This window comes from Ranitomeya variabilis, chromosome 4 (genome assembly GCF_051348905.1).
Source record: "Ranitomeya variabilis isolate aRanVar5 chromosome 4, aRanVar5.hap1, whole genome shotgun sequence".
NCBI classification, from domain to species: domain Eukaryota; kingdom Metazoa; phylum Chordata; class Amphibia; order Anura; family Dendrobatidae; genus Ranitomeya; species Ranitomeya variabilis.
This window is the reverse complement of record NC_135235.1, coordinates 377,518,403-377,545,807: the sequence shown is the minus strand read 5'-3', so window position 1 is coordinate 377,545,807 and position 27,405 is coordinate 377,518,403. Positions and strand designations below refer to the sequence as shown.

Genomic DNA, 27,405 nt, shown 5'->3' with positions numbered 1-27,405 from the left:
TGCATATCTATGCTCACCTGCACAGGTGTCAGAAATAGTGAATTCATGAGCCTGTATATGTTTATCATGAATTCATTATTTCTGACACCTGACTTGATGAGTATAGATAGTGTGTCAGTGATTGTCTCTTCAGTTTGTGTCCAATGGATACAGGAGAAGAGAATCATGATGCAATGACGTCAAAAAGCTTACCAATAAAGCAACATGGCTGCCATTACTAGCAGTATGTGGCCAGTGTTTTATATCAGTATTTGTAAGCCAAAACAAGGAGTGGAACAATTAGAGGTAAATTATGATATCTATATATATATAATTGTCTAAGGGTTTTTCTGTCTGTCCTGGAAATCCCGCGTCTGATTGGTCGAGGCCGCCTGGGCCTCGACCAATCAGCGACGGGCACAGTATCGACGTAGATGTCATAATGGTTGCCATGGCGACGATGATGTCATAAAGGTTGCCTCGACCAATCAGCGACGGGCACAGTCTGCCGCGAATTCTGGAATCATCATTGTCCATATACTATGGGGACATGCATATTCTAGAATACCCGATGTGTTAGAATCGGGACACCATCTAGTTAACATAATAACTAGCATCTATGCTTTTATCACCTACTCCTGGTTTTGGATTACAAAAACTGATATTAAATACAGATCAAATACTGCCAGTTATAGGACAGCCTTGGTTTGGAGAGGAAAAAGACAGGAGACACGGTCAACACAACCAAAACTAAAGTTTATCAATGAGAAATATTATTATTATTGTAGAAAATTACTGGTACAGATGTAATTACAACAGGACATTTACACAAAATTGTCCTGCCATGAAACACGTCCAATATCTGAATAAAAAAAGGCAGCAAATTGGTCCCGCATGTGACCAACGGCTGCAGTTAACCGCAGCGGGTGATGCTGGAAATCGGGCAGTGGGTGTGCAACTGGTTCATCCAGTTCAATGTTGGGTTGCTCCTTAACCATTATGTAATTGTGCAGAACCACACAGACTTTGACCACCTCGTCGACTGTTTCCACTTTTAGATTAATGGCTGATGCAAGAATGCGCCATTTAGCGACCAGAATGCCAAAGGTACACTCCACTATTCTTCGGGCCCTGGTCAGTCTGTAGTTAAAGATCCTTCTAGTGTGGTTCAAGTCCCGACTGGAATAGGGCTTCAGTAGGTTTTCACACATCTGAAAGGCCTCATCCCCAACCATAACAAATGGCATCGGTGGACCTTGAGTGTTGGGGAGAGGTTGAGGCGGGGGAAAATTTAAATTTTTGCCATACACACGGCGGCCCATATCCGAGTTCTTGAAAGTCTGGGAATCGTTGCCACGGCCAAAAGCTCCAATGTCCACGGCGATGAAGCGACAGTTCGCATTAGCTATTGCCATGAGCACAACAGAAAAATATTTTTTTTATAGTTGAAATACTCCGATCCTGTTCTGGCAGGTTTGATAATGCGAATGTGCTTTCTATCCACCGCTCCTAAACAGTTGGGGAAATCACACACACTCCAGAATTGTTCCGCAATTTCAAGCCACATATCCAAGGTGGGTAGGGGCATAAACTCATCCCGGAGTACATTCCACAAAGCCCGGCAGGTGTCCACAACTATTCCGGACAGGGTGGATATTCCAAGCCGGTATTGGAAGTGGAGGGATGATAAACTCTCTCCGGTTGCCAGAAATCTGGAAGAAAAACACACACAAAAAACATTACAATCTATTCTTTTTATGGTGTGGTTATGCTAAAGAAAGAAAGGAAAATAGCCAATAAATACATGTCAGAAAACACTAAATTTGGACTGTCATTGGTTTAGATTTTGAACGTACCTTAATGTAACCAGCAGACGTTCCTCCGGTGGAATCGCTCTACGGAGCTGGGTGTCCTGTCGCCGTATGGCTCCTGGGACACGAGAAAGCAAATCCCGGAACGAGTCTTGCGACATCCTGGTGTATTCCTGGAATTTCTCCGGGTTGGCATTAAGCTCGGCATAGAGCGTGTGATAGGCTCCACGGCTCTCACGTAGTTCGATAATGGGGTGCCTCCAAAAACGCCTACGTTGTCTCCTTCTCCATCTTTCGCGATTTCTGTCTTGCTCCCAAGTAAAAGCACAGGCAAGAAACATTTTGAAGCTGAAATCCAGGTTGAAATAAAAGCTCTTCATGCGAAGATCCATCATGACACAGGATACAGTAGCAAACTGTTAAAATTTCAGTAGCCCTAGGGTCTATATATAGAGATCCCATAATACACGCCCTCTGTAGTCCCATTGGCGGTGTCTGGTTATCTTGATTTTTCTCTTGTGAAATTTCTCATCATGCGCACCAAAAACGCAAACGCAGGAAAAAACGCATATAAACGCGTACAGACGCGGCATTTTTTTAACCGCATGCGACAACGCATGTGTCTAAAAAACGCCACGTTTGTATGCGTTTATATGCCTTTTTCCACCACTTGCGGATGCGTTTTTTGACGCTGCGGATTTAAACGCTAATGTGAAACTAGCCTTAGCCAGTTCTGAAGATCCTTAAAAATTACCACTTTGTTATATTTTATTTTTAAGGTGGGCACTCATCCATCCTTACAAAAATCCTCTGTTGACACTAATACTAATCCACCCTGCATTCCAAAGTCTTGAAAGATTTATTTGATGGAGAGAGTAGTCGTTTAACTGGTAACTTGGTCGCAATCCACAGTTTGAATAACAAAGATGGACATAGTGTTCAGGTAAATGAAAAATATCAATATTTGACAACCAATTTTGAAAGTGCAAAAAACAAACCTAATGTAAGAGAACGAGCATAATTGAGTACAGTTTCAACAGAGACAACTGATGTTGAGAATGGTATTTTAATAAAGGCTACATATTGGCAAATAATACCTACAAACGTGTCACAAAACTTTAGTTTCCATATGCCTTTAACGTAATTGAAATCACTAAACATATATGATTATAATCACGAATAAATAAAAATCTTAAAGAACAGAACACAACCTATAACATACGATAAAATATTTAAAATGCACAAGTGATTACTCTATATTTAGGTTTTCTCATTCTCTTAACAAGACGACATACGCCCAAGCACACTGCATTTGACGGCTTTCCCCCTTTTCATTTAATGCGCACGCTTGTTTTTCTACATGAAACAGGTATGGAAAAAAGTTGCAATGAAAGTGCAAAGTATATTCTGAGCAATAATATTATTGAAATGAGGATAGATTCAAAAACAAAATGTTTTTTTCTTGGAAAGAAAAGTGAAAATCATTTACACTTGAGAATCATAGAAACATACACAAGACGAGAAAAGCAAATGTATACAAGCAGGATTTCAAGGGTTAAATGTACAGTACCTGATACTCAGGTTTCCTCTTAGAGGAAATATGAGTATTACATATCTAACAGCAATCTTTCATAAAATTGAAACAATAGAAACTGGAGTTACACTTTGCAACTAAAATCTCACTTTTGAAGAAAATAAAGTTGTGGCATTAATTAGCAAATCATGGAAGAATTGTTCCCCCGTCACAAGACTTTGCTTACTGTGATAGATCCAGAACATTGTGAAGGAAGGCACTTTTGATAAACTGATTACTTGCAATCCCATAAATGCTTTGTATGAATGAAATCTCTAGTACGGCTGTGCGTTGGGGAAATGTGTTGGCTCTGTTCTTGAGAGTAGGTCAGGAGGGGTAATGCTCATTTTTTATCTTCATTTATGACTGCTGTAACCAACTCCAGTCCATGCTCTGAACAAATAAAACAAACAAACAAAAAATATTGCAGTAATAGGTAATTATAAAAAGGCAGCCAGCTCTCAAAGAATGGGATAACATTTCTTAACGGACCTCGTAATATAAAAAGGGAACCTTTCAGCAGTTTTGGACAATATAAGACACGGCCATCACCTTTCAGGGCTTATACACAGCATTCTATAATGCTGTAGATAAGCCCCCGATCTAACCTGTAAGAGAAGAAAAATAACTTTTATTATACTCACCTGCAGGGCGGTCCGGTCAGAGGGATGTCACTCTTCTTGGTCCGGCACCTCCCATCTTCTTATGATCGCCACCCTCCTGCTTGCTTCGTGTGGATGACGCGTCCCTGCATCATACACGCAGGCTCCCTGGCATTGAGCTCCTCCGCAGAAGTACTTATCTGCCCTGTTGAGGGCAGTGCAAAGTACTGCAGCGCTTGGGTACTCTAAAAGGTCAAAGAGCCCCTGCACAGCAACAGGGCCGAGAAGTACGCCTACGATGCAGGGGTCATGTCATCCAAACGAAGCAAGCAGGAGGGTGACATCGCATAAAGATGGGAGGGGGCCGTATCAAGATCAGCGACGCCCATTGGACCCGAATGCCCTGTAGGTGTTTATTATAAACGTTATTAACTTCTCTTACAGGTCGGATAGGGGGCTTATCTATAGCTTAATAGAACGTGTGTATAAGCCCTGAAAGGCGATGGCCGTATTTTTTAATGGCCAAAACTGCTGACAGGTTCACTGTAAAGAGGTTGTCCGATACCTTCCTATCATGCCATGTATAAATATCTCGCCATCTTTAAGCTTTAATCACTTTTGTAATTTGCTTTATTGTCAAATTCCCCACCATTCTCTATATATGTGTTTTTTTCCCACGTAATGTTTAGTTTCAGGAGTCTCAAATGTCGTTAGGAGGTTGGGGCTGCATTCACTTCCCTGCAGCTCCTATTACCCCCTGACACAGTGCGGCGTCATCAGGGGGCAGCATTGCAGTCACTTGCCACAGCCTCTGTCTCGCCATTCAAAATCAATCATGGCGATAGAGGAAGAGGGAAGTCACCGCTTCATTCACTGCCTACACACTTCTGTCTCAGCCATCCACATCTTCAGTCCCCACAATCACAGATCCTCAGTCCCCACCACCTCATTCATTCTAGTGAATAATTATCAGGGGGTGGTGCTCATCTCGCATCCAACCCCTCTGCCTGATGACGTCTTATTTCAGCAGTAACAAAATGTGGCAGTGAAGACTGAAAATGAGTGGGCGGCGGGAACAGAAGAAATGTGGCGGGCAGGAATGAAGCTGTGGTCATGTCTCTCTGCATTGTAACCATAACTGCAATTCAGTTCGGACATTATTGGAGGGTGATAAATCATGTGGGGAAATTGCTGAAGTACCAGACATCTGTGAAACATTACAGGAAGTAAAGTAGAAAGAAACAGATAGGGAATAAAAAGCAAGTTTACAAGAGGTTAGGGCTTAAAAATAGATATTTATAAAAGGCATTTTGTGTGTCAGACAACCCCTTTAAGGTACGCTCCTAAATGTGTGAATCCACATTGGACAAACTTGACTGAAAATAAAATATTCATATAAAATTTAAAATAAAAGCAAGTATTTTGGTATAATGTTTCTCATTCATGGCAGCATTATGATAATCTGTGGTGCTTCACATAGAAGGTTTGAGATTGTTTTTCTGTCTGCTTTCAAACGCAGGGCTAATCCGTATCCCAATCAGTATCCTTTGACTTCGGTCTGGTCAACCTCTAGTTTTACCAACTCAACCTTCTGCAGTGCTGCTATTCCCGTAAAGGGACATTACAATGTTGTGCAGTAACATGCCGGATGCAGACAATGAGCGGTCGTTTTTCAGCTGCAGCCTTTACTATTTTATCAGAGCGGATGTCTGCCCTGACATAATATTGATAGGCTACAGCCAGAGAGCGGCTGCTCATTGGCTACAGCCGGCATGTAACACAAGGAAAGACGCCATTGCGGTAGGTGATCATACACTGTTTTAAGTTCATATCAAGTGCTGAATTGATTAAGCAAGGGTTGTCCCATAATGGACAGCCCCTTTAACCCTTTTATGACATGTGTCGTGCATATATAAGGCACCGCTGAAGCTTTGGTCCCCCAAAGCACAGTGAGTATATGTTATAATATAATACACACACACTGTGGTTGGTGGGACAGAAGCTCCGGATATGTATGTATGTATATATATATATATATATATATATATATATAATGATAGCGCGGGCTCACGATGAGTGCCGCCGTGATAGAGTGTGGGTGTCAGCTCTATATAAGAGGTGAAACCCAGCAGAAACAACTACAATCAATGCTAGCACCAATCGCAGGCATTTAACCCCTCTGATGCCACTGTCAATAGTGACAGCAACATCAATGGCCATCGCAGAGGGAAGGAGCTGCCTCTCTGCTCTCAATGGCATAACGTGATTGCGATTATATTGTGCTGATGGTCTCCATGGTGACCCTGGGCTGAAAGATGGCAGCGGGGTCACCCAGGGATGGTAACCTGTAAGCTCCTGTGTATGTATATGTATGTATATATATATATATATATATATATATATATATATATATATATATATATATATATATATATATATGTATATATGTATATATATATATATATATATATATATATATATGTATATATGTATATATATATATATATATATATATATATATATATATATATATATATATATATATGTATATGTATATATATATATATATGTATATATATACAATCACAAAATAAAGAGCAAAAACAAAGAAAAAAAAATTAATCAAATACATTTATGTGAAAGCAAAAATAAATTTTAAAGAAGTACACATATTTTGTATCGCCGAGTTCAACCTATAAAACCGTCCCACTAGTTAATCCCTTCAGTGAACACCTTATAACCTCCCCCCAAAAAACTGAACCCCCCCCCCACAAAGCAGAGAACGATGATTTATCATCATACCACTGAACAAGAAGAATAAAACGCAATAAAAAATATGAATGCAAATAAAAGTTGTATCACTGAAAACAACATCTTGTCCCACAAAAATCAAGCCACCATATTTTGTGTAAAAGTGTCAAAACATAAAAAAACCCCTATATGAATGTGCTATCGCTGTAATGACATGAAGAATAAAGCTGTCTTACCAATTTAATCAAAATGCGGAAAGGCTTAACCCCACCCCCCCCACCAAAAAAAAAAAAAAAACAGTTCCTGAATTGCAGATTTTAGCTCATTCTGCCTTTCAAAAATCAGAATAGAAGGCTATCAAAAAATGTAATTTGCCCAGAAATGGTACCGATAAAAACGTCAACTCATCTCGCAAAAAACAAGCTATCACATGACTGTCAGATGAAATATGGAAACATTTTAGCTATCTAAATATGAAATAAAAAGTGTGTGTGACAGCAGCCAAACAAAAACTATATAAATTTGGTATCCTTAAACGCACCGACAAAGAATATAGTCGTCTAATCACTCACACAATTCTTCACCTGCTGTTGATTTTTTCATTCTGCCTCTACTCAGATTTTTCCTACGCTCTGAACTTACACTGGGGGGGGTTCTGAAAGGGTGTGTGTCTGTCTGCAGGTGTCTGTGTGTGTACCCAGGTGTTGTCTGATGGGACTACTACTCCCATCCGGCTATGTCTGCTGTCACATACAACAATGACTGCATGAACCCCCCCGGACCTGCGGCCTGTCCCAGCTAGAAGCCGGGGACTAGATTTTTAGGGACGCGGACCGCGGCCTCACACCGCTGCGCCCGCCGAGCATCAGTAGCTGGGGAATGGGCCGGAGCCCTGGCGATGCTGGGGAGTGCAGATGAACACTGGGGCACCTCCCCCTCCCGGGTACCAGGACCCCTCCGAGCCTCCGCAACCAGCTGCTCCTAATCACGGATTGCAGGTGTGCTGGTCCTGGTATTCACTCTCAATCCACCGTCCCCCTAGACAAGGGGGGTGGAGAGAGTCTTTCTGCCACCTTCCATCATCTGCCAAGTCAGTGGTGATGCAGTGGGGGCTGCACAGACGCCATAGTGTGGACCTCAGTATTGGGCAGAATGTCCGGCTATAGGCCTGGCTCCAGGAGAGGATACAAGGAGGCGACACTCCATGTGGCTGCCTGTTGTCGGTGTGGGGAGATTGGGACCTGAAGGAAAAGCCGCCCCTGAAGTGAGCTCAGGCATGGCTTCCCATGCCGCATGAGAGGGTACGGGGAGGAACTCTCCACGTTCTCGCCTGTTGATGATTCGGGGGAGATCGGAGCCTTGAAAGGATCCGTCGCCCCTTCACTCTGTTAATTAAAAAATTAAAATTTATAGAAAATAAAAAAAAGTTGGGGTCTTAAAACCAGGCCCAAGTGCCTCCTACACTAAGCATGAACTGGTTCACTTAGAGTCAGCAGGAGGGTGTATACTGCAGGGGAGGAGTTGATTATTCTGTATTCACTTAGTGTCCTCCTAGTGGCAGCAGCATAACACCCATGGCCCTGTTTCCCCCAATGAGGCGTAGGAGAAATCTATTTTCTCCAGACTTAAGTGCTTATTATTTGTCCAGTGTTTTGCTTTTTCCATTTCGGCATGGTTTGTCTCCATCTCCAACGAAAATTTTTTATGAAGTTTTTCTACTATAAATTTAAATTAAGATTATGTAATTTTATGATTCCTGTCTGGAGGACCTTTGTTCTTTCATATTTGTCTCGTTCACAAGTTATTTGGTCAGTATTTTTACCTCAGTATTTGTAAGCTAAAACTTGGAGTAAAACAATCAGAAGAAAACTTTATTAGAAACACATCATCACTTCTGTATTTTTCTCCCACTCGTGGTTTTGGCTTATAAATACTGGGGTAAAATACTGACCAAATACTGAATGTGTAAATGTGACCTTAGACACAGCCTCCACCTGCAGCGCCTCACTCTTCTCTATACACAGCCTCATACTGCAGCAGCACCTCACTTCTCTTATTTTCCCCGACATCACTCATTTTGCCCCCCACATCTCTATCCATGAGGCTCCTCCCTTTCCATTGACGTCATGCCTCACAGAAGCACCTCCAGTCTAGACACGATGGCGCTAGATGTGGCCTGTGCCTGTATGCGGAGTGGGCATGACTATGTGGAGTGGGCGTGGCTCGCTACATAGACACACACACACTCAACCTTATATATTAGATTAATGAGGGTATCTGGCTGAAGAGGTTGAACAAGGAAATTACAGTACAATTCTTTTTTTTTTTTTTTTTTTTAATATATTTTTTTTTAGCTCTATGGATTTACAAAAATGCATGAAAATCCACAAAGAAATGTAGCGGATTTTCAAATGTGTTTCCTGCCAAGAGAAAACAAGCAAATCCGCAACGTGCGCACATAGCCTAATGGTGAGCATGTGCTATTTAATAGGAAGCTCTGCCCCCTTTCTATCATGTGAAGGAAGATGTGCTCACAGTCAGTATGTGTATCTAATACTTGAGATACCAAGGGGACTGAGGGGAAAAAAAAAAAAAAGAGGCTGGTCAAATGGCTATCCACCATGTCTGATCAATACTGGAGATACCAGGGGTGCCGAGGTAAGAAGAGGCTGCACACACTATTGTCCATCCTGTCTATCTGATCGAATACTGGTGGTAGATGGGGTGCAAAGGAAAGAAAAGGCCACTCTCACTGCTGTCCTCCCTGTCTCATACTGAAGATTCCAGGGGTGCTGAGGTAAGATGAGGCTGCTCACACTGCTGTCTATCAGATCTAATACTGGAGATTTCAGGTAGGCAGAGGTAAAAAGAGGTTGCTCATAGTGCTGCCAACCATGTCTTTTTTAAAACGGAGTGACAGCTGAACAGTACATGGTATAAGTTATCTCAAGGTCACTGTAGAAGTGCTTCCTACTGCACACTCATACACACCTGTTCAATTAACATTCTAGGACTGTTTTTTGCCAGTGTAATAAGACCATGACTATTTTGATGTACTAAAGTGATTACTCCTCTAGAGAAAATGCATTTTATGTGCAAATTAAACACATTTAGGAATTTTATAATAACATTTTCTTTTTTAAATATTCTCAGATAACACCTTGAAGTTTATATGAGTGCTGAACTTTGCAAACCAGTCATGACTGCAAATTGCAAGTGTGAATGGCTCAGTGCTCAGTGTGCGCTTGTCTGAAAAATGGATGAGGGCAGTAGCTGTCTACTATGTACATAGTACTAGTGCATGTTTTTCAGTGCCATGTGAAAAATAGCCTATATGCATTAACGCAATATGCACATGCAAAGCACGTGGACCGATAATATGATTTTAGCAGTAAAAGAAACAGTTGAAAAGAACCCAAGAGGTGATTCAGATTTCCCAAACCATGATAACATTTTTCAGACATTGGCTTTGTCATTTCAGCCTGTTAAGTTTTACTCTGAAACACTTTAGAATTTCCATATTTCTGCGTACATGCAAACTGATTTAATCAGCCATCATGTGCCGACAACTGCCACGGTCGGCTCTCCACACACGGCTGATAACCTGTTAATTTATGCTGTCAATCTCTACTAATGGCATTTAACACGTGCCTCACAGGGAAGTGCCTTTCCATGCTCCCATCCGATCGTGTGGCGCTAATGGGCTTAAGACCCCCATGTCTGTCATTACAATACTCCTGTAAAAGCCAGCCTGTGGCTCGCATTCACAGGAGATCATGATTTTATTCCTGATGCACTGCTATGTAAAGCACAAGTGATTGGATGATCACACCTTCAAGTCCCCCAAGTGGACTATTAAATCCAGTAAAAAGTGAAAAACGTTTTTTTTTTTTTTAAATATGAGAAGAAAAAAAAGGACAAAAGTTAAAATCACCACCACTTTTGCCCGATTAAAGATAGCAACAAACAATAATAAACCCCCCAGATATTTGGTATCGCTAAGTTTGAAAAAGTCCCATCTGTCAAAATATAAAATAATGAATGCTGTCAGTGAAAAGTACTACTTATCCAGCAAAAAACAAGCTCTGCTATATTGACAGAAAAGTAAAAAGTTATGGCTCTGGGAGGAAGGAGAAGAAAAATGAACACGAAAATATGGAAAATGGTCACGGCGTGAAAGGGTTAAATTTGTAGTCTGTCAGTGGCAAATGTATGTGAACCTTCAGGATTAGCCGATAACTTGAAGTTGAAATTAGTCTTGAGTTTTCAATCAATGGCAATCAGATGTGCGTGATCGTCCTGTTTTCTTGACAGAACAGGGATCTATCAAAGTTCCATTATCACAACACATTTGTTGAAGTGTATCTTTGGACCAACAAAAGGACCTCAGAAAAAAAGTTGTTGATGCTCATCAGGGTGGAAACAGTTACTAAACCATCTCTAAGGAGTTCAGACGCCAGAAATCCAGTCACACTGTGCACATATAACGGAAATTGAAGACCATTATTACCCTCGCCAGGAATGTTCGAGTAGCAATGCTTACAACACTACGCAAGATCATAAGGGAACCCAAAATAACCTTTAGGCGCATCTGAAAGCCTCGCTTACATTAGCTAATGTTAACGTTCATGAGTCCACCATCAGCAGGACACTGAACAACAATGGTTTGCATGGTAGGGATTGTCAGAAGAAAGCCACTGCTCTCCAAAAAGAACCTTGCTGTCTTCAGTTTTCTAAGGCTAGGTTCGCATTGCGTTAGTGCAGTCCGTTTAGCGCATATGCTAACAGACTGCGTTAACGCAATGTCCAAAAAGCATCGCGTTTAGCGATCTCGCTAGCGCAGATGCCCGATCTGCGCTAGCGAGAACGGACCCAAAAACGCTGCAGACAGCGTTCGAGGCCCGTCACAAAATAACGGAACATCGCTAACGCATGCCAAAAATGGCATGCGTTAGGGATGGTTACATACATTGCGGTCAATGGGTGCGCTAACGGATCCGTTACATTGCGTTAGTGCCGCTATGAGACGGATTCCGTCAGCGGACACCCACTAACGCAATGTGAACCTAGCCTAAGGATCACCTGGACAAACTAGAAAGCTATTAGTACAATGTTTTGTGTACGGATGAGACCAAACCACCAAGGTTACTTACCGGTAGCAGTTTTTTCCAGAACCCATGACAGCACACCTGAGCGGGATCTGCCCCGCCAGGACAGGAAACCTAGTGAAAATAAAAGGGCGGTACCTCTTCCTCACTTCAGTTGGTTTACAGAGCATGAGAGGTCCCCCTGGTGAGTTCACATGGCAAACTACCAACACAAAATATCAAAAAAAGCACCCAACTAAAGTGCACACCATAGAGTGAAAAGGGGGGAAAATATGCGGGTGCTGTCATGGGTTCCGGAAAACCCGGCTACCGGTAAGTAATCTTGGTGTTTTCCCTTCACCCATGACAGCACACCGGAGAGGTTTTTGGAGAATGAAACACCTTAGGGAAGGACCACCACTTGCAGCTCCCTTTTAACCAAAGGTTTGATCAGTAGAGGAGGACAGATTCAGTCGGTAGTGTTTAAAGAAGGTAGATGTTGAGGACCAGGTAGTGGCCTTACATATCTGATCAATCGATACCTCTGCTTTTTCTGCCCAGGAGGTAGCTACGGCTCTGATGGAGTGAGCCTTGATGCCTTCAGGAACCAGAGCGCCACACGCAGCATAGCAAGAGCTAATGGCCTCCCTGATCCATCTAGCAATGGTACTTTTGGATACCCCATAACCTTTTCTGCTACCCTGGAAAACTACAAATAGGGACTGATCCTTCCTCCATGGACTAGTCATGGACATGGATTGTAACATGGATCTCCTCACGTCTAACGTATGAAACTTTTCCTCCACTGGATTCCTAGGATTATCACAGAATGAGGGCAATGATCTCCTAGCTCCAATGGAACTTAGAAACTACCTTGGGGAGACAGGCCGGATCTGGTCTTAGAACCACCATGTCCTCAAATACCTGTGTGTATGGAGGACATATAGACAGGGCTTGTAAGTCACTCACCCTAAGGGGCTGATGTTAATGCCACTAGTAACACCGTTTTAAGCGTGAGGAGTTTTGCTGACAACTCCTGTAAGGGCTCAAATGGACTCCTAGTTAGTGCCTCTAAAACTAGGTTCAGATCCCACGGAGGAGCTTTTTGAATTATGACCGGTCTAGACCTACTACAGGATTTAATAAAGCGGGACACCCACCTACTGGATGCTAGGTTGCAATTATACAAGGCCCCTAACGCCGACACTTGTACCTTGAGAGTATTGGTTGCCAACCATAGCTGCAAACCCGCCTGTAGAAATTCTAAAATAGCTTGTACCAGAGCCTCGTCCCCGAAAGGTTGCCCTAGAAACTTCAGGAACCTTTTCCATGTTCTACCATAAGTTTTAGATGTAATCGGCTTCCTACTCCAACAGGGTAGAGACTAACCTTGGTGAGAATCCCTGCTGACTCAGTAACACCCTCTCAAAATCCAGGCTGCCAGATCGAAGCCCTTCACCTGAGAGTGACATACTGGTCCCTGGGTAAGCAGGTCTGGAATCTCTGGTAGAATCCATGGATCGGTGACCGACATCCATCTTAGGAGGGAGAACCATGGTCTTTTTGTCCAAAACAGAGCAATGAGAAGTACTCTCGCTTGCTCCTCTCTGATTTTTCTCACTATCACCGGAATCATTGCTATCGTGGGAAACACGTAGGCCAGGCTGAACTTTTAAGGTATCTGATGGGCATCTACCACAAACGGATCTTCCCTTGGATCTAGCGAGCAGAAGCTCACTGTTGTGAAAAGTCTCTAACAGTTCTATCTCCGGCATGCTCCAATCCTGTACAATTTGTTGGAACACCCGGAATTTAAAAACTATTCTCCGTGCCTTAGCCTCTTGTGACTCAGATAGTCCACTTTTGTGTTTTCGATACCCTTTATGTGAAGAGCTGTGAGAGGTGTTGTTCTGCTAAATAGAACAGGACGGTCGTTGCCCTCATAAGGGAAAGGGACTTTGTTTCCCCCTGGTGGTTGATATAAGCCACCACTGCATAATTGTCCAAATTGACCCGAGTATGGCGACCCTGAAGGAAAGGGAGGAAATTTCTTAGGGCTTTTTCCACAGCCCACAGCTCCTTCCATTCGAGACCTGATCTCTTTCCAGCGGGGACCAGGACCCCTGTACCGAGAGGGCACCTAGATGTGCACCCCATCCCATACCATCTGCGTCTATCGTGATTACTTCCTCTACCGGCCTCAACCATTGGACCCCGGATGCCAAATGGTCCTTTACAGTCCACCAAATTAGGGAATCTCTAACGCCCACAGAAAGGTGTATTTTCTTCCTCTAAATGCCCTTTCAACAATTTTTGTGCTAACAGGGCCTCCCACTGCAGTTGTTTCAGGTGAAATTGTGCCCAACCTACAGCGGGCATACAGGATGTTAGTGATCCCAGCAGGGACATTACCTTCCTCAGTGCCATTACAGGCTGCTGTATTGCCGACAGTGCGAGACCCTCTATTTTGGTTATCTTGTTCTCCGGCAGGAGACAGAGCTGGCGCTCTGAATCCAGAACCAACCCGAGGAAGGATTGTTATTTCTCCGGTGCTAACCTCGACTTGAGGGTATTTACCTTCTAGCCCAGTTCTTTTAGGGTCGCAGTCACTTCTTCTATTTGATATTAACAGTTATCTACCGACCTCCCTACTATAAGGAAGTCGTCCAGGTACAGGATGATAACTACGTCCCAAGAACGAAGGAAGGACATGACCTATGACATTATTTTGGTAAATACTCTTGGCGCTATAGACAGACCGAATGGGAGGGCTGAATACTGGTAGTGTCTGATCTGTCCCTGGACATACAGCGCTACCTTTAGGAATTTTTGATGGTCCCGATGGATTGGGACATGATAATAGGCATCTTTTAAATCTATAACTGCCATGAAGCTGTCCTGGAACAACATCTTTATCACCGTATTTACCGCCTCCATTTTAAAGGAGTAATTCACAACCCACAGGTCTCAAATTGACAATAGTTCTTAGTAAACCGTCCAGTTTTTGTATCAAAAAGAGGGGGGAATAATATCCCCTTTCTTCCTCTTCCCTCGGGACTTCTCTTAGAACCTGCTTTTGCACCAGTCCCAACACCTCCGCCTCCAAGGCTAGTTGTTCTCCTGGGGATTTCCTGTGGGGTGTCAACACAAAAGTCTGCCAGGGTGCACCAATGAAGTCTATTTTTAGGCCCTCTCGGATGATACTCTGTACCCAACGACTGGAGGAGATGTTCACCCAGGAAGGGAAAAAAAAAAGAGTCTCCCTCCTATCTCTGACCTGATGTCAATGGGAGGGCTTTTTTGATGATGTAGAGGGTCCTCTAAACATGTACCCAGATCCTTTCCTGTCTTTGAAGTCCCAGCTCTCTCTATCCCCAGGGGAGGCAGCCTCTACTAATAAATTTCCTCCTCCGAAAGGAAGGTTTCCTAGTCTCCAACGGAAAATGAGGGAATCCTTTCTTTTTATCCCCTGCTTCTCCAGCTTCTAACCATAGAGGTATAGACCGTTACACGAGATGGAACAAAGTCTATTCTTTGAAGGCAGGCTACCAGGACACCCCCTTTAGCCATAAGGCGTGCCTAGCTGCATTAGATAGGCCTGCTGCTCTAGCTGCCAGTCTCACGGAAGCTGCTGAGGAGCCCGCTAGTAAGGCTGCTGCCCCTTGTACCAGGGTCATATTGGCCAGGATCCTGTCTCTTGGAACCTTACTCCTCAGCTGTTCCTCTATCTGCTGCAGCCAGACCATATGGGAGCGGGCAGTACATGTTCTGGCTATTGCCGGTTTCATACTCCCTGCGGCGGCCGCCCAGGTGTGCCTCAAGAACCCATCTGCTTTCTTGTTCAATGGGTCTCTTAGCATGCCAGAGTCCTCTAAGGGTAGGGACAACTTCTTAGATGACCTGGCCACAGCCCCATCAAATTTAGGGATTTTATCCCACCCTTCTGAGTCTTTTTCCTCGAAGGGGTATCTTCTTTTAGAAGATGAGAGGAGGCTTCCGGATTTCTCAGGCTTCTTCCAACTCCTCCTCTATAAGCGCTTTTACCCTAGCATTAACCGGGAATGTGTGCTTTCTTTTTTCCTTCCAGACCCCCGAACATAACATCCTCTAAGGATTTAGGCGACTTTTCCTCATTTATGCCTATCGTAGACATCGTTTCAACCAGTCTATCTGTGTTCTCAGCCAGAAAGCATGGTCGGCCTCCTACATCGCTGTCCGAGGAGGAGTCAGTGGATAGGGAGGTGGAGGGAGAGGGAGACTGAGGTTCCCCACGATATTCCTCACCGGATTGTGAGGCTTCAGAATCCTTAACGAGCCCATGGCCTTTTTTGCTCCCCTTTTTAAAGGCTAATTTTAAGGACCCTTTAACTTCTGCCCTAATCATGGCCCTAAGGCTAGTGGCGAAGTCAAGGGTCTCTTCCTGAATAGTCTTTTGAATAGTCAACCCAGAGATTTTTCTGCCATTGAACTGCTAGCGGGACTTTACAAAGGGCACATTCCTTGTCCTTTGTCTTGGCACTAGCATTCCTTGGCCCTGGCAATCAAGCATAAAATCTAGCCCATTACCACAAAAGGTGACATTCACGAAGATCACTCACCACCTGCTGTACCGGAATTGGAAGCTGATCAGGAGTACGGACGACGTCCCTCCTAGATGCTGAGGAGTCCTGTGACCTCCGGTCAGGTCGACTGCCGCTCCTTCCACTTGAGCGACTACTCCTCTTAGTGTGCTGATGACCAGGCATAGAACCTGGCGAAGCTCCTGCTGCTGTCCTCCCATATGTTTCTGCATAGTGAGGAGCTCCAATGCCGGGACAGGCATGAGTGAGTGGAAATATCAGTCTTCAAAACCGCTGTGACTTCAGCACTAGGGTCACCGTCAGGACAGGAAACCCAACTGAAGCGGTACCACCCTTTTATATTCAGTAGGTTTCCTGTCCTGGCGGGGCGGATCCCTTTCTCAGTTGTACTGTCATGGGTGAAGGGAAAATAGAAACTATTAGTTAAATGAGTAGTGTTAAGTTTGGAGAAAAAGTCACCTCATTAAAAAACCTCATACAATCTGTGAAACATCCAGTGGTGGTAGTATGATAGTTTTGCCTGTTTTGCTGCATCTGGGCCAGGACAACTGTCATCATTAATGGAACAATGAATTCTGAATTTTATCAGCAAATTCTAAAGGAAAGTGTCAGGAAATCTGTCCAGGAGCGGATTCTGAAGAGAACATTATTCTTAACAGCCATTCAACACTTTCAATTCACTTCTCTGTCCCCCAGCGCCTCCTCGCTCTCCTTTCCTTTCAGCTAAAAACTTTGCCTCATTCTTCAAGCAGAAGACTGATAACATCAGAGAAAGCTTTGGCCTACAGTCCCCTACAGCTCCTCCTCATAACTACTCATCCCTACTAGCTTCTCCACCATTACAGAAGATCATCTTTCCTCTTTATTCTCCAAATCACATCTCACCACCTGTGAACTTGACCCAATCCCATCCCACTTAGTTCCAAACCTCACTAGTCTTCATCCCAAACCTTACCCATCTCTTCTACCGATCACCAACACCTGGTGTCTTTCCCTCATGCTTAAAACATGCCTCAATTACATCCATCCTCAAAAAGCCCTTCCTTGACACATACCCTCTGTCTAGCTATCGCTCCATATCACTTCTACCCGATACCTCAAAACTACTGAAACAGCACTTCTATTTTGAACTGTCCGCCCACCTCTCCTCCTGCTCCCTCTATGACAGCTTACAATCTGGCTTCCGACCTCACCATTTTACTGAAACTGCCATGACCCAAGTCATCAATGACCTACTAACTGCCAAATCCAAGCGACAGTACTGCTCCTCCTGGATCAGTCATCTGCCTTCGATACAGTGGAGCATTCCCTCTTACTACAGATTCACTCATCTCTTGGCATCACCGACGTGGCCCTATCTTGGATCTCCTCATACCTAAAAGACCGGACATTCACCATCTTCCACTCACACACCACCTCCTCACCTCACCCCCCTATCTGTCAGTGTGCCCCAAGATTCAGTTCCAAGACTCCTGCTCTTCTCCATCTACACCTTCTACCTGGGAGAGCTCATAAGAGTCCCACGGCTTTCAGGATCACCTCTATGCTGATGACACACAGACCTACCTCTCTGGACCTGATATTACCTCCTTAATAACCAGAATCCCACAATGTCTGTATGGAATTTCGTCTTTTTTCTCTGCTACATTTCTAAAACTTAACTTCCCCATCTCGCTCAACCCCCCCCCAAACAGACCTATCAATCATAGTCCATAGCTGCCCACTCTCCCCACCACCGGAAGCTCGCTGGGTTGAGGTAACCCTGGACACTGATCTCTCCTTCAAACCATATATCCAAGCCCTTTCCACTTCCTGCAAACCCCAAAATATTTCCCAGATCCGCAAATTCCTCAACCAAGGATCTCCAAAAGCACTAGCGCATGCCCTCATCATCTCCTCCCTCGACTACTACAACCTCCTGCTTTGTTGCCTCTCCTCTAACACTCTCCCACCTCTTCTTAACTGCTGTCCGACTAATCCAACAATCCCCCTGCTATTCCCCGGCCTCTCCTCTCTGTCAATCCCTTCACTGGTTTCCCATTGCTCAGAGACTCAGTGTTCAAAATCCAAAATTTGGCATACAAAGCCATCCACAACCTATCTCCTCCATACATCTGTGACCTAGTCTCCCGGTGGTTATCTGCACGTAATCTCCGATCCTCACAAAATCTTCTTCTCTACTCCCCTTTTATTTCCACTGCAGTGTTTCTGAGTCAAACATACATGGTAGAAATCATGCAGCCTATGGATTTGTCACATCAGGTTCACCTTAACCCTACAGAAATGTTGTGGAAGGGCCTGAAGCAGCAGCTTATGTGAGAAGAACACCATCATAACAGAAATGAAGCAGTTTTGTAGGGAGGATAAGATTCCAGAAAAGTGAAGTACAGAACTAATCAACAGCTACCAGAAACGTTTAGATCCAAACTGCTGCACAATGAGGTCACTCACATACTTTCACAACTCAGACATCTGATATTGGATAATTTTTCGTATTTACAATATGACACAATCCAATATTTTTGACTAACTTATTAGATTTGTTTTTAGGTCAGATTTCTACAGAAATATGGAATATCCTTAAGGATTCACAACTTTCAAGCACTACTGTATATCTACTATATAATTGTCTAAGGGTCAATTCAGTCTGTCTGTCTGTCACGGAAATCCCAAGTTGCTGATTGGTCGTGGCCGTTTGACCAATCAGCGATGGGCACAGTGCGGCCGTGAAATGGCCGCTCCCTACTCCCTTGCCGTCAGTGCCGGCTCCATACTCACCTCCAGTCAGCGCTCACACAGGGTTAATGGCAGCGTTAACGGACCGCGTTATGCAGCGGTGTTACCCAGTCCATTAACGCTATTAACCCTGTGTGACCAACTTTTATTTACTATTGATGCTGCCTATGCAGAATCAATAGTAAAAAGATCTAATGTTAAAAATAATAAAAAAAAAAAATAAAAAATCATTATATACTCACCTTCCGGCACCTTTCCAGCTCCTCGCGACGGTCTGGTCCATGCATTGCGGTCTCGCGAGATGATGAATTAGCGGTCTCGCGAGACCGCTACGTCATCATCTTGCGAGACCGCAATGCACTCTTGGGACCACAGCGTCACGAGGAGCATCGGTAAATGCCTGGGCTGGATCCGGGAGCCAACGGAAGGTGAGTATATAACTATTTTTTATTTTAATTATTTTTTTTAACAGAGATATGGTGCCCACATTGCTATTTACTACATGGGCTGTGTTAGACACTGCGTGGGCTGTGTTATATACTACATCTCTGTGCTATGTACTATGTGGGCTGTGCTATATACTACGTGGCTGTGGTATATATTACGTGGCTGGGCAATAAACTACATTGCTGTGCTCTATACTACGTGGCCTGGGTTATATACTGCATGGGCAGTGTTATATACTATGTCTCTGTGCTATATACTACGTGGCTGTGCTATATACTACGTGGCTGTGTAATATACTACGTGGCTGTGCAATATACTATGTGGCTGGGCAATATACTACGTGTCTGTGCTATATACTAGGTGGCTGGGCAATATACTATGTGTCTGTGCTATATACTACGTGGCTGGGCAATATACTACGTGGCTGGGCAATATACTACTTGGACTGTGCTATATACTACGTGGCTGGGCAATATACTACGTGGGCTATGTTATATGCTACTTGGCTGTGCTATATTTCTATGCTGTATCTGTGCATCATGAATCACGGTATGTGTTAAAGAGGGGGGCCCACTGAGACTGTTTCGCCCGGGGCCCTCAAACACCTGGAGCCGGCCCTGGCTTCACTGATTGGTCACGCCTGGTCACGAACAATCAGCGACAGTTGCAGTCCGCCCGCGAATTGGCGCCGAATTTGAACCACGCTTCGCTAATTGGTCGCGGCCGGCCGAATCCTGTGTATAAATTGCATTATTCTGAAAACTTCATAAATAAACTACATACATATTCTAGAATACCCGATGCGTTAGAATCGGGCCACCATCTAATGTATATATAATACTTATATATTTACACACACTTACAACTAAGCTTTTTTCTTGTTCCATTGTGCTCTCCATTATCAAGGTGCTGAGCTGCTTCTGATAAAACAGGTTTTCATCTATGGCACGTTTAAAGGGCTCTCTAAAAATAAACAGAAAGTTATAATTCAGTAATTTATTTATTATAGCCAAGCAACTAAAAACTGTTGTGAACTTAGGCTACACAATCTTACAGTACGCTAGAGTTATCAAACACAATAACCACCTTGATAAATATGGAACATTTTTAGACTATATTCCAGTTAATCTCTTTAGGCTTTTGTTTCAGTTTTTGTGATCTGTGCAAATAAGGGTGTGGCATCCCTTTTATGCGAGCTGGACATTACATTCATATAGTTCCCCATGGTTGGGTGTCCATTAGTCGAGTCTCAGTCCTCCTCAACCCTTATTCACATTACGTCATTTGACATATGGTAAGGTTTGAATATTAGAGATTAGGACTATCCCCAATTGGGTCACCTTGATGTGGCGGGATGGCTTTATGTTTATTTTTATATAAATTATGTTACAGGGGTATTCCTATCTCAAAGATCCTATTTCAATATGTTTTAGGTATAATATTAATAATATTAGTAATTATCTCTAATTAGATATTCTGTTTACTTTCTTTTTCACTTGTATTGCTTACCCCACTTGCAGGGTATCACAGTTACTCAGGTATCCATGGTTATGGCCACTATAGATTTCCTGGCCACGCTTGCGCAGTTAGTAAGGAGTTTATTATTATCACTGGTTGGGTTCTTGATAGTGCACATAGTTAAAGGGAACCTGTCACCTCAAATTGGCGGGATATGTAAATCCCTTTTTTCCGGTCCGACGATGGGTGGCGTTTCGTCTTTCTCCACCTCATCCATCCCTGTTGTCCGCAATATGTTTGTGAATTAGAGTACTTGTCCTCCATAGCTCGTGAGTGCGCAATGCAATCTTCGCTCGCACACACGCAGTATGCTTTGCCCATCTGCGGGCAAAGCCATAAAGCATTACTGAGCATGCGCCCGCGCACTATGTCCCAGAAAACAGCGCATGGCCCCCGGCAGAAATAAAAAAAATTATTAAAAAAAAAAAATTCTTATCTTGCCTGCGCTCCCTTGCAGCGTCCTGCTTCAGTGCCATGAGCTGCTTTATGCTTGTAAGCAGTGCACAGCAGTGACGTAATGCGCTGCTTACAAGCTGCCGAGGACAGCTGCCGGAATACTCACTGTTCTCCATGCCGGGACTGTGCGTGGAGCGCAGTGAGTATTCATTGCTCTTTAGCGAGGACAGTGTTAGCCGCTGGGTTCCTGCAGCTGTTGGGCTTTCACGTGTGCCGCTACGAAAGGGAAGGAGTATTCAGTGCATTCCACGCCTATGGGAGTGGAATGCAGTGAACAGTGATTGCCTTAAGTAGCCGGCACACTGGAATGCCGAGCAGCTGCAAGAAGCCGGCTGTTGCGGCTAACACTATGCTCGCTGTTAAAGAGAAATGAATATTCACTCCTTTGCATGCACATGGGTGTGGAATGGAGTGAATATTAATTTCTCTTTAGCAGCAGGCACAGGAGTTATCTGCAGCAGCTGGCTCCTGCCTCCTGTGACCCGCTGCTATGCAGCTCCCCCACCACAGCCAGATTAGGGAAATCTGGATTATAAAAGACGCAACCCCCATTTTCCTCCACATTTTTTGAGGAAAAAAGTGTGTTTTATAGTCCGAAAAATACGGCATACCGTATATCTAATTGGAGGCAATTACTATTATTAACATTACATCTAGTACATATTGAAATAGGATCTTTGAAATGGAAATGCCCTGTTAAGTACACTACATTATTTTCAAACAATGTTGCAATTCATTTATTTACAGAAGGGTATTTGCTTATTTTGTTTTTATATTAGGTCTTAAAGGGAATCTCTGTCACCACATTTGACCTATGTAAACTATTAATATGGGCATATAGGTTATAGAACGCCAAGAAGAGTGATACCTGTATGCCTCATATCAGATGCCTTGTTGCTGAGAAATCATCTTTTATCATCTCTTCCAGGCTCTGGGACGGAGGGTGCCTGGAGGATAACTCTGCCTCCAGAACTTGTTTTAAATACAAGGGTAGTTACCAGTGTGATGTGTAATGGTTACCAGTGTTACCCAGTTTGATATGTAATGGTTATCAGTGTGATGGCCGTTCTGTACTCTCTCCTGATCTCATTGCAGAGCTGTGTGATTATTACTGACACACCTGCAGGTTCCTATCAGCTTCAGCTTCCAGCACACAGGCAAACAGGGTTGAAATGTTGTTGCAATACAACATTGCTTAGAGAAGCAAAATATTTGTTTGCAAGAAGACAAATTTCATTTCTCCTGTTCTGTGCTGGTTACTTGTCTCACTGGTAACTCCCCCTTCATGCAAAACAAGTTCTTGAGGCACAGTTCTCTTCCAGGCACCATCAGCCCCAGAGCCTGGAAGAGGTCATTTACATAAAGTAATAAAAGATGATTTCTCAGCAACCAGGCATCTGATATGAGGCCTGTATGCCCATATTAATAGTTTAGACAAATCTAAGGTGGTGACAGATTAATTATACAGTAAGATTAAGGATATATGTGCCCAACTTCCCAAAAAAATAAAAATAATACTTTAAAGGCGTATTCCCATCTCCAAGATCGTATTCCAATATGTAGTAATGTAATAATAATATTACTAAATACCTCCAATCAGAAATGTAGCATAGTTTTTCTGATTCTCTACGTCCCATTCCTCATGCGTATTCATTGAAGGACCTTAGTTATCCAAGGTTACGACCACTAGCAAGTAGCTGTCATCATATCAGTGGTAGTAACCATGGATATCTAAGGTTCTGCAATGCCTGAACATAGAGGAAAGAGAAAAAGCAAATCAGAAAAACTACACTACATTTCTAATTGAACGTATCTGCTAATATTAATATTATTACACCTACTACATATTGAGATAGGATTTTAGAGATGGGAATACCCCTTTAATTATAGTGCATCATACTTGTTTTTGTCTTTTGGGATCAGCATGGATGAAAGAGCCTGTGGAGAATTGGGGTCTGGCCACCCTGATGTACGATTCGTTTCTAAGCTGGAAGATCCTAGAGAACGTGCAGAGCTCTGAGTCTAAAATGAGAAGAAAGAAGGTTGTTATTTCTACACTTAAGGTCCATTTCACACGTCCGTGTCTCCGGTACGTGTGGTGACAGTTTTCACACGTAATGGAGACACGTACACATGTAGACCCATTCAAATGAATGGGTCTGTGCACGTCAGTGTGTTTCCACAGACCGTGTGTCCATGGGCAAAACACGCTGACATGTCTGTCTTTTGCCGAAAGCGCGAACGGCAAAACGTCCCACACACGTGCACACAGAGAGCATAGGCATCGGGGAAGAAGCGTTACAGTAAGCGCTGTTCCCCGGACGCTGGTGGTGAAGCCGGCTGTCATCATTCTCCCCTGCTCTGTCGGCGAGCAGAAGAGAATGATGAGCGTTATAATAAAGGCTGAACGACAGCAGGTGGTGGCTTTTGGGATTAGGTATTAGGTATATTATGTTGGCACACCGTAAATGCTAAAAGTTTACAAGATTGGTTTCTCAGTTCAAAATACGCCTGCAGAGTAAAGAACAGCTTATTCGCTTAGATTTAGTGTATGTATATTGATTATATAATCTATAAGAGTGTAACTACTCAACTCTGTTCTCACTTGTTTGATTAGCTATATAAGCTGCATCTGAGTCCCTCAAACGCTTTTCCATATCACCATCCTCTTGCGAAGTCACTCTTTAATGGAAGATATTGTAGAGGATAGACACCCTCTCATGTATGCTTTGCGGGCATCCCAAAACATATTAATATTTTGTGGGTCAGGATGGGACGAGATGAAACAGTCCAGTTGGTCTATGGTCCTGTCGTTAGGGCCTATCAGCTTCAACCAGAATGGATTTAGCTTCCAAACTAAGTTATGTCTTGCCTGACCAAACCTAAGTTTAAGTATTACCGGGCTGTGATCTGAAATACTCCTACTCCCACACCGCTAGGTTACTAGATCTAAATATGTAGTCCAAGCGGGAAAAAGTGCATCTAACAGATGAATGACAGGTGAATTCTCATGTCAGGATGGTGCAATCTCCACAAATCTAACCAACCACCACCTTCCATGAGTATTGATAATCGAGACAGAGAGGGAGTCACCCCCAAAACCCCACCATCTGATCTGAGCCTATCAAGGCAATCATCCATAACTAAATTGAAATCCCCCATGCACATAACATGTGCATCAGGATATTATAAAGCAAAGCTCACTGCCTTTTTTTATAATTGACATATTAGCTGGGGGGGAAATTATATATACACATAATAACGTAGTCTTTCAAATTTCATGTACAAAGATAAAACGCCCCTCAGGATCTCTCCGAACCTCCCACCTAACATCTTTGCGTATTAATAGAGATACCCCTCTAGTGTAGCTAGTATGGAATGCATGTACGGACCATTGCACCCATGGCTTTTGCACACAACGTGCCAAATCTCTGGTAAGGTGCGTTTCAACCAGGGCTACAATAGGAGGATGAGAATGTCGTATCTGGAAAAATACTATACCTCTCTTTTGGGGCGACCCAAGACCTCTCACATTCCAGGTCATACATGTAATATCAGATTCTATGCCCCTTCATCCAAATATGATATACATTGTCACACAAATCACATTTTCTATATATAATGGATAACATCATGGCAGTAGTTCCCATATAAACAACAACTAACAAAACTAAAACAAGAAAGAACAAAATATGCTTCAAAAGAGAGCAGTTTCATGCTCCTGTCACAGTCCAAAAAAAGAGGGTACCATCTCTGAACACAGAGTCCGGTATGGTTGTTATCCTGGACGTTGGTGGAAAGAGCTCCTATCATAAAAAACACAATAAAAGAGTTCCATTTCCTATACACCCATATAGAGGCGGCAGCAAACAGTTCAGGATTGTTTCCCACTCACTCCCACATGGGACCGCATCCATTCCTCGGCTTCTGCTGGGGCCGTAAAAAAGGAGGAAGAACCCTCAAACAATTCGAAGTCGGGCAGGGTAAATCATTGAGTATAGAATGATCCTTTCTCCGAGTTGTTTCTTTATCTTCATGAATTGAGACCGCGGTTTCTGAAACTCCACAGAAAAATTCGGGAATATTAAAATAGTAGCATTATTGATTTTGATGGGGCTTTTTTACCTAGCCATGCGGAGTATAGCATCTCTGCATCTAGAATTTAAGAGGCGCGCCAGAAAGGGTCTCGGTGGGACGCACGGAGGAAGAGGCCTTGTAGGAACCGTATGGGCCCTTTCCACAGAGAATGTTGAGGAGAATTCATCCCCTAGAGTATCTTTGAACCAGCTCTCCAGGAATTGTTCAGGCCGCTGACCTTCTGAACGCTCTGGCAGCCCAATAATGAGGATATTATTCTGGCATAATCTATTCTCCAAGTCATCCGCCTTCTGCTTCCAAGCAGATGTGGAGGCAGCCACTTTTGTCAGTATAGTCTCCATAGGTACAAAATTATCTTCCAGGTGAGACACCCTTGATTCAACTTCCGTGATTCGACCACCCATGGACTACATATCTTGTCGGAGACACCCCACTTCAGAATGCACCTCTTCTATTTTCCCAGTCAGGGATGTCTTAGTTTGAGATATACACTGCTCAAAAATATAGGGAACACTTAACAGAATATAACTCCAAGTCAATCAAACTTCTGTGAAATCAAACTGTCCACTTAGGAAGCAACACTGTTAGACAATCAATTTCACATGCTGTTGCGCAAATGGAATAGACAACAGATTGAAATTATTGGCAATTATCAAGACACATTCAAAGGAGTGGTTCTGCAGGTGGGGACCACAGACCACATCTCAGTGCCAATGCTTTCTGGCTTATGTTTTAGTCACTTTTGAATGTTGGTTGTGCTTTCAAACTCGTGGTAGCATGAGATGGACTCTACAACCCACACAAGTGGCTCAGGTAGTGCAGCTCATCCAGGATGGCACATCAATGTGAGCTATGGCCAGAAGGTTTTCTGTGTGTCAGCGTAGTGTCCAGAGGCTGGAGGCACTACCAGGAGACAGGCCAGTACACCAGGAGATGTGGAGGGGGCTGTAGGAGGGCAACAACCCAGCAGCAGGACCGCTACCTCAGCCATTGTGCAAGGAGGAACAGGAGGAGCACTGCATGAGGATGGTCTAAGTGCCCGATGTCCACAAATGAGGGTTGTGCTCACAGCCCAACACCGTGCAGGACGCTTGGCATTTGTCACAGAACACCAGAATTGGCAAATTCACCACTGGCGCCCTGTGCTCTTCACAGATGAAAGCAGGTTCACACTGAGCACATTTGACAGATGTGACAGTCTGGAGATGCCGTGGAGAGCGATCTGCTGCCTGCAACATCCTTCAGCATGACCAGTTTGGCAGTGGGTCAGTAATGGTGTGGGGTGGCATTTCTTTGGAGGGCCGCACAGCCCTTCATGTGCTCGCCAGAGGTAGCCTGACTGCCATTAGGTACCGAGATGAGATCCTTAGACCCCTTGTAAGACCATATGCTGGTGCAGTTGGCACTGGGTTCCTAGTAATGCAGGACAATGCCAGACCTCATGTGGCTGGAGTGTGCCAGCAGTTCCTGCAAGATGAAGGCATTGAAGCTATGGACTGGCCCGTCTGTTCCCTAGACCTGAATCTGATTGAACACATCTGGGACAAAATGTCTCGCACCATCCACCAACGTCACGTTGCATCACAGACTGTCCAGGAGTTGGCGGATGCTTTAGCCCAGATCTGGGAGGAGATCCCTCAGGAGACCATCTGCCGCCTCATCAGGGGCATGCCCGCATATTGTAGGGAGGTCATACAGGCACATGGAGGCCACACACACACTAGTGAGCATAACTTCCTTGTCTTGAGGCATTTCCATTGAAGATGG

General features: G+C 43.8%; 1 protein-coding gene across 2 annotated transcripts in view; it reads right to left on the bottom strand.

Annotated features, from left to right (window-relative positions):
• Positions 1-2,525: 2,525 nt before the first annotated feature.
• Positions 2,526-27,405, bottom strand: part of CHUK (component of inhibitor of nuclear factor kappa B kinase complex) — a 192,203-nt gene continuing 167,323 nt past the window's right edge. The window contains exons 18-20 of one of the 2 annotated variants that reach the window (XM_077250779.1): positions 23,441-23,562; positions 20,430-20,529; positions 2,526-3,756 (exon numbers count right to left, since the gene is read on the bottom strand). In XM_077250779.1, the coding sequence (XP_077106894.1) occupies positions 3,724-3,756; positions 20,430-20,529; positions 23,441-23,562 (255 nt within the window). In that variant the 3' untranslated portion in view covers positions 2,526-3,723. The remainder of the gene's footprint in view (positions 3,757-20,429; positions 20,530-23,440; positions 23,563-27,405) is intronic. The other variant, XM_077250778.1, reaches the window with a different exon arrangement.